Raw genomic sequence first — 8,146 nt, 5'->3', positions numbered from 1 at the left:
AGTAAAGAGAGAATTAAGTTTATTCTATAAGACTTGTTTTTGGCAAGCTCTTACTCTTCCCTCTTTATCTCTTATTTTCTCTTTGTCCAAAAATCTTATAACATTATAAATATCCAAGATATTTTAAAAACACTTCTAGGTTTTTTCTTTTAGTGCATATTGTTTTGGAAGTAAAGTTTTTATCAAAAATTGGATTATTTTGGGATTTTTTTTAAATATGTGGATTTATTTAAATATATATGTTTCAAGAGATATTCCAAAGAATTCAAGAAAAATGCTTATGCTATAAGGATTAGAATTTTAGAAATTTATAAATAAATAAATTGATAAATGTTGAACACAAGTAGAAGACTCTCTATTTTTTTATTAACAATCCAAAATATAGATTAAATTTAAATATAAGCATGTGATGTTTTTGTTTACAAAGTTGAGTTAAAACTCTGTTGTAATCTTAAATGTACACAGCTTGTATATAATTAGTGCATTGCATTTTGCAGATAATCCAAGTCAAAACAAAATTTTAAAATCAAAAAATCAAAAATGGTACGAGGCATTAACAAGTACAACAGCTCCTGGTTTGTATTGGCTATCAGAATTCTAATGCACAGCTGGCATTCCTGAAGACAACGGACTGCCTCCATGGGAGCAATTGAAAAGTTCGAGGAATAATCATTTGATCAGCACTAGATCCTCTTGTCCCTGGCTTGAAGGATCTAGTCAGCAAACTAAGGGAAAGTGTTAATGGCCCTGTCACCAGCCCCATTACAACGCTGTAAGCTCAGCAGATACATACCTTTGTTGCCAGCATGCAACAATAATAAGAGGAGTTATGGTCTCTGCCTGCGATGCTCTTCCAGGAAAAGTTTCATATTACTGATCAAACCATCCACCATTGGAAGGGCCATCTAGGTCCACAATGATGGACCTAGTAGATTGGATGGCCTGGCTTATCATGAAATTACAAGATGCATGTTGTAAGATTTTCAAGTTGAGCGAAGACAAATGACCAAGACAAACCCATATTAACTGAGATGTGATAAAAACTCACCAAGAGTGACAGTGATCATCATTTGTGATCCTGGACGGGAATATGCATTCCAGGCTTGAAATCTGGTGGAGATAAGATCTGAAGAGCAGATAGTATGAAATTCATTAGTCCGAGTGTCGCTCAGTAAGAAGACTGCAAAACAATCAAACAACTCTATAATTGTCAGACTTCCTTCACATCAGCGGGATTCACAACCAGGCCTCGTAGCTCTGTTGAGAAACCTACTGCTGTGGAATCATGGTCTGTAAGGAGCCTTTTTCTGTCGCCTCTTCCTGCACGTTTCCAATACGTTCACAACTCTGGAACTAGGCCGCCTGCCAACCAACATAGATCAGGAACCAGTGAATCATTACTACGTTACATGTTGCTAACTTCTAAGTCAGAACGAGAACGAATTGTACGCGACAATACACAATCTATGTTCGTACTGATGTAGGATGAATAAGCTCCGTCAGAAGCTAAGACCTGAAAGGATTGTCCATATGATGCAAAACTTCATCAGGTATCTCTGTAAAACTACGTGCAAACATTGGGCTTCAGAATCTATGCAAGTCGAATTCGGAATGTAGGATTCATTTTGTTCGATTACATTACGTTACAAAGCAAGAAAATTCTCTTCACTAAGCTTGTATAATCTATCCTTCAGATTCTGGAGCACTCTTTTCCCCTTACAGCGCCTATTGAAGACAAAAAGATTTGTCCAGATTACGAGATTGAAATCACACTGGGCAGATTTTAAAATAGTAACAATAGTAAAAGTAAAAAGTCCAACATCTGCTGATTCTCTTTGTACAACAGCTCAATAATTGTAAAATACATTCGTGACTATAAAGCATCGACATCGTCTGCAAAGGGTAACGATTAAATCTAAACGTTCGCCACTACCCTACTTCCTCCAACTGAAGAGCAGCGGATTCTTTCAAAGTACTTTCATCCCCCAACTGAAGCACACTACTTTCCTTCATGCCACCCTTATCCTCCAAATAAAGCTCAGTTGATCCTTTCACCACATCTTCACCCTTCAAGTGAAGCACAGTAGATCCGTTCAACAAATGATCATCAGATATTGTCTTCTCTGGAGTAAGAATTGGTGCGGGTGGCATGGGCGACGTATTCAACCGCGTATCAAGCTCAAGATGGTTAGACGTCGAAATGTTGGTGCTTGCCGCTTCAAGATCGTCTGCCAAACGGAGGGCTTGTCTTTGCAGCAGCAGAACCAAAAACTTCTGAGCAGAGGTGCTTACTCCGGGAAGAAGGTCACGGAAAAATGGGAACCCATCTTGCACAACTTCAAATACGTCTGATCATTCAAACAGAAAATGAATGAAAGTGTGAGAACGTCAATCATCAAGACGACGCTTAAAGAACACCAAAACCTCATGTTCACGTTTCTAGCTTACTCATTAGTTGTTGCATTGCCCCAATCAAGAATAGCCCTCAGATCCATTTTTGACCTCTAACCCCAATCTATCAGCAGATTTCTATGCAATTACCGGGTAGACCTATGTAAATTACCTGATACTGAGTTTTGTTGTTGGAATTGAGGTTCCAATAATGCCCAGATTCTCCTCACTGTCTCCAGAGACTTCACATCTTCCTCTGTAAGTTTTGCAGTGGGGCTTGATCCTAACAACAAGCCCGGAAGCGGAAGTGGCCAAGAACCGGGTGCGAGAAGAGCTGCAGGAAGAGGAAACCGGATGGACATCGCAACAGATCTCCATAACTCTGCTAATGCCTGTCGAGACAAGGCATCCACTGCTCGCACAAGCTGCAAGACAGAAACAAACAATCGTTTCAAAGATATTATATGTGATATGCAGACCCCAAGAACGAAAAACCCAACAAACAATCATAAAAGCATAAAAGAAATTCATACCTCGGTAAGCAGAATATCCTGAACGAAGCTGCCTTCTGGTGAAAACAGCAGTAGCAAGGCATCCTTTGTCGCTGGGTCTATGGGTTCCAATTTTCGAGGACTTTCTCCACCAGAGGTAGGAACCATAAGCTCTCGAAAACTTTGAAAGCCAGAAATTATCTCCTCAACTCTTGTAGCATCAAGTTGTGATTTACCACCGTAGAGGAAGTACTGCAAAGCAGCACGAGTGCGAGGACTGGAAACAAAGCCCAAAAACCTTCATTAACATCGGTAAACTTGATATCCTTTCTCTTCCAGAAAATAGGTAAGAATGGTCTAAGCTGAAGGTAGATGTGATATGATTGGAATTTACCTATCATCGGTAAGCAATCGTTTGGATATGTAAGGGTAGCATTCATCGACAATAGTGTAATCGGGATCAGCATCCAATCCGATTCCTTCGAGTACGGAGAAAGCACGAAGAATAAGCGCGAAGTACGGTGGAATTACAAACACGTAGTCTTTAGACATGTTTGCAAGGTCGTCCGTAATCTAGTCAATACAAAAGTATCAGTTCAAGAGAGCATGTAATAATAAGCAAATCACTGATCCGGTAGCTTCCTGAGAAGGCTAACGAGAAGAAGTTCTTATTATGGAAAATCAGGGATCAAGCTAAAACCTGTTGAATGTTCACTTTCCGAGCTCCCCCTCCTCTAGTGAGTTGTCCCAATACGCGACTGAGTTGAGGCACTACTGCTTTAGTCTTCTCAGGGTCAACAAACTCCGGAGGAACAAAGCCCAGCCTCACCAAATCCTCGGCAACACGGGCATAATCTGAATTCACTATATGAGAAATATACTCAATCAGAGTGTAACGCTGATCTTCTGTCACCTGCTAGTTACCACATATTGAAATCAATGACAAAGCATACGTGGCCAATTGCGGACGAATTTTTTCTACAAAAAACCTATCATAAACCGCGATGGACCAAAGGTACTGCATAACGCTGTAAATATCCTTCGTTATCTACGTACAACCAGAACTGAATTAGAACAAGGAAAAAGTAAGGGAGAGAATGGAGGCACCTCCGTCATAAGTCCAAAATCCAATACACAAAGACGGCCGTCAGGGGTGCGGAGCAAGTTCCCCGGATGAGGATCTGCATGAAGAAAACCAGACTCCAAAAGCTGCATTAAGTAACAGTTTAAAGCTGTGCTGATGAGTGGTAACAAATCTGCTGCTCTTGTTTCGGACAACTTCTCTCCCTCAACCCATACGCTGGTTAGAACCTGTACACAGGCTTCAGATGTCAAGCATAAACAAACTCCACCATCTTACCACGACATACAACGGAACAACTCTATAGTAAACAGAACCAAGCTCAAAGCTATGAACGAGCAGTTACAGAAACTCTTACCTTGCGAGAAGTGTAATCAAGATATACACCTGGTACAGTAACATTCGGTAATAATTTCATGTCTTCAGAGAACCGAATGGCATTTCTGGCCTGCACTCCAAAACTAAAATTGTCATCATCAATTCTATCACCACACAACCTTCAAGCCCTCAGAAGCGTTACAGAATCGAAAGTAGATGATTTAGGTCTTAAATTTCTGTATTATATATGATAATTCACGAAATACTGCTTCTAGTTGACAACCAGACAATCAAGTTAAAATAAAATAAAATTGTTGATATTGATGAGCATTCACTATTAACAGTTGCATCAAGACTTCTAAATGCTTCTCGTGAACGAAAAACATTACTGAAATAAGCTAATAACGAATAGTCAGCACAGTGATGAGCTGTAGAAAATAAATTCTGCTCTACAGCTTTATGACTTGCTGAAGAGAAATTTAAAGTTCTATTAGTAGGGTCATTTCGATAGTATATTCTGCATCTATTGACTGGAAGGTGAACCAAGTTCAGGGAAATCAGTGTTGTGTTACCTCTTGCACATAATCCAGCTCGTCAAAGAAGCGGATAGCCCACGTGTCAATAAGAGCCACCAAATCTGAGTTGACTGAAGGAATAGCTTGAAGCGCTCGTGCTCCTTGTCTCAACAGAAACAAATCTCTTGAGATGCCTTCAAGGACTCCTGGTCTTTGCACCTTAACGGCAACAATGTTTCCCGTTTCTCGAAGCCGTCCCTTGTAGACTTGTCCTAAAGATGCCGCTGCAATAGGCTCCACTGATAGTTCTGAGAAGATGTCCTCCACTGGCTTACCCAAACCTTCTAAAATCAGACGCTTAGCTTCTTCGTTTGAAAACGGTGGGACACGATCTTGAAGCTTTTGTAGTTCTTCTAAGTACACAACTGGTAATATGTCTGGCCTGATACTCAAAGCTTGTCCTATCTGCGCTGCAGGTAACAGTAATTGAATAAAAGATGTATAGACGGCAAGCATGATCCTAGGAAGTTGTGGTGCTACAAACCAATGAGCATAGTTAATAATGCTACCAGTAGTACAATACAATGACATGGCCTAGAGCGATCTCAATTAGATGTAAATTTGGACCTATTTTAGTTATTCAAAGATGGCAGGCCTGTCATCAACAAGGTGCGAAAGATACTGGAAACAAGTACGTGTAATTTCCAGTCGTCTAAATTCCAGATTATGACATCTGCTGCTGTGACTCACATCGTTGTTTTAATTCAAAAATGTGATATCCGGTTGCATCGAAGAGCGAGCCCACAGCAGTAAAAATACGTAAGACTTTATTACGTCAGCCCAGAGTATTTCAGAACGCACCTTGATAGCTGTAGGACCAAGTCTTGCAATGAGCGCAACCATCTGAGTAGCTCTCAGCCGTTCCAGTTCTTGATCCCGTCCGACATACTTATCAAAGAGGATGTTCACAACTAGTGAGGAACAAGAAAATAGGATTCGAACTGACCGCAGAATGATATCTACCGGTCGCTTTTGGAAATAAGCACCAATTTTTTCTGCGTCATATCTCAATGGCAGATCCTGGCCTTCAACAAAGCCTTTCGAACTACTTCTCGTACTGAGCTCTGCCAATTTGAAGGACGACAAAACCGCACCAGATGTGACTAAAGTAGCCAGGAGGGCACTCGTAGCCAGTGAGGATGAATCCATAACCCCGGTTAACAACGATGATGAGCTCGAGTATTCAAGAACAGAATTTCCAAGTTGAGTAAGCACCTGCTCTATAGGAGCGGAGACAGAGGACATATCAAGATGAGTACGATGAGTACCGTCACTCGGTAACTGAGTAATCTTCGTTCCCAACTCGGAAGCCAATATTTTCGCATTGTGTAGCACGTTAACTAATGATGCTTCAACATGCTGAAGACTGGAAATCTTGCCACTGTCATTAGATATCGAAGAGCTTAGCATGGCAGAGTTAAACCCTGAAGAATTTTCTTCGAGAAGAGCAGATAGCGATTGGCTTGCAATATCAACGCTTTCCTGCAAGGATTTTAACCCCGAACTCAAATTCAACGTTCTGGCAATTTCGTTGGTCTGAGCTTGAAAGCTCTTCAAATCGGCTGGAAGAGCGGACAACGCAGCGGTCGACAAGTCTACGGACTTCTGTGCAACCAACGACGCCGATTGACTCACTTTTCCAAAAGCATCCTGTAGCGATTCCAAGTTCTTCAAGTTCGCGGTTGTAGAGGTCTGACTTTGTATATTCGTTATCAATGAGGTGGAAATTTCAGTTGCTTTTCCAACTAATGTGGCTACGGATTGGTTGAGCGATTTTATGTTTTTTAGAATGTCCTCTGGACCGTTGTATGAACCAACATACGTTCCAAGGTCTTTCAGCGACTGGCCCAACTGTTCTGCCGCTTGTGTGGCTGAGTTCGCATCGTTAAGGTTACTTGCAGCAACAGGACTACCTAACTTGGCATTATTACTGACCCCGTAAGGAATACGTGGCAAGTTAATCTTGCCAGATAAGAATCCGCTACTTGATAACTTGATCTTCTTCAGCTTTATCCTTCTCGACGACCTACCCTGCCCCCCAAGTCTTCCTAGAACGTGATGTTCACATCGTACTGCTGAGCCCCTTGCAAGATGCGTACTCATCGCACTCTTATTAAAAGTGAATACGTTCGAATTAAATAACAGTCTTGATATTCGACCCGAGGCAACCGTAGTTGGAGGAGCTGACATTGAAAACCGGAATTGACATCCTAGCGCATTCGACATTGCAGCACATATACTGCTAAGCTTCTGAAACATTGACAGCAAATAATATTGTCAGGAATTGGAAATTGATAATCTTAGTACATGTTGTGTCATGCGTCACCATTCTTAGACTAGAAACCTCAGAATAGAGCTCATGTGTGATGCGACTTAATGGTCAACATACAAGGTACAAAGCTGCTAGTTTAGACATCAGCTTCCAAACTAACGCTCGTTTATAACCGTTAAGCTCGATCATACAAATCTAATCATTTCCTTGTCTCTTTTTGAAATTGAAGCTCTACAATAGTCTTGCAGGTCATATCATTCTGTAATTTAAATTAAAGTAGTAAAAGTAGGACTATGCAAACAAAAAAGATTAAATTCTCAGCAAAAAATGTACTCATATTTTAAAATCTCGTGGTTAGCCTCTTTATCAAGTAAATTACGCCTCATATGGCATCCAACATCCCTCGTACAACGGTACTGCCAACAGAATCCTACAGCAAACCTCATCAACAACACATTACTAACACGAACATCAAAAGCTACCGCATGTGATTATATTCAACAAGTCGGGCGGGGAATCAGATCAACCATAACAATAACAACAACAAAAAAAATAAAAATAAAAATAAAAATCCAAAATCCAGTTCCAAATAACAATTCCCCCGTATCCTCACGAATCAAAATTGTCCGAGCCACTGCAACGCTTTACGCTTCACCATCCGTTCTTCAGGCTCACTCCACGCCGCTATTCACACACAACCTCCAAGCACTCTCCCCACGCCACGCCACGCCACGCCACGCCACCTCTCCCTCCTGATCACCAGTTCCCTACCAAACAATGCCGAGCCTCCTCGCAAGCACAAAACGCTGCTCTAATGACGAATTCAAACGCCGTGGTGGCACGCGCGACTCAACGGGCTTCCAGGCATGAGAAAACTCACACAAGCCGAGGCGAAGCCGGGAGCGCACGATAAAGCGCAAGCGAGCGAGAGACTGAAACAAGCAAGCAAGCAAGCAATTGGAGGCCGGGGAGGCAGCAATGGCGTTGACGTGGCAGAGCAGGAGACAGCGGAGGTGAG

General features: G+C 41.6%; 1 protein-coding gene across 2 annotated transcripts; it reads right to left on the bottom strand.

The window, feature by feature from the left end:
* Positions 1-1,779: 1,779 nt before the first annotated feature.
* On the bottom strand, positions 1,780-7,883 carry LOC112276667 (putative aarF domain-containing protein kinase At1g71810, chloroplastic). Of its 2 annotated transcripts, XM_024508194.3 has the most exons (10): positions 7,742-7,883; positions 5,658-7,106; positions 4,854-5,261; positions 4,322-4,411; positions 3,990-4,193; positions 3,583-3,795; positions 3,277-3,455; positions 2,925-3,159; positions 2,564-2,816; positions 1,780-2,348 (listed from the first exon to the last, which is right to left on the bottom strand). In XM_024508194.3, exons 2-10 carry the CDS (start codon positions 7,080-7,082, stop codon positions 1,930-1,932), a joined length of 3,426 nt encoding a protein of 1,141 aa, XP_024363962.1. In that variant the 5' UTR covers positions 7,083-7,106; positions 7,742-7,883; the 3' UTR covers positions 1,780-1,929. The 2 variants fall into 2 exon arrangements, with proteins under 2 accessions (XP_024363962.1, XP_090103025.1); XM_090246899.1 differs by lacking the exon at positions 7,742-7,883 and having other exon boundaries at positions 5,658-7,587.
* Between the last annotated feature and the right edge of the window lie 263 nt (positions 7,884-8,146).

This window comes from Physcomitrium patens, chromosome 24, assembly GCF_059467195.1.
Source record: "Physcomitrium patens ecotype Gransden chromosome 24, ASM5946719v1, whole genome shotgun sequence".
NCBI lineage: Eukaryota > Viridiplantae > Streptophyta > Bryopsida > Funariales > Funariaceae > Physcomitrium > Physcomitrium patens.
The sequence above is the reverse complement of the archived record's forward strand: the minus strand, read 5'-3'. Positions and strand labels throughout refer to the sequence as shown.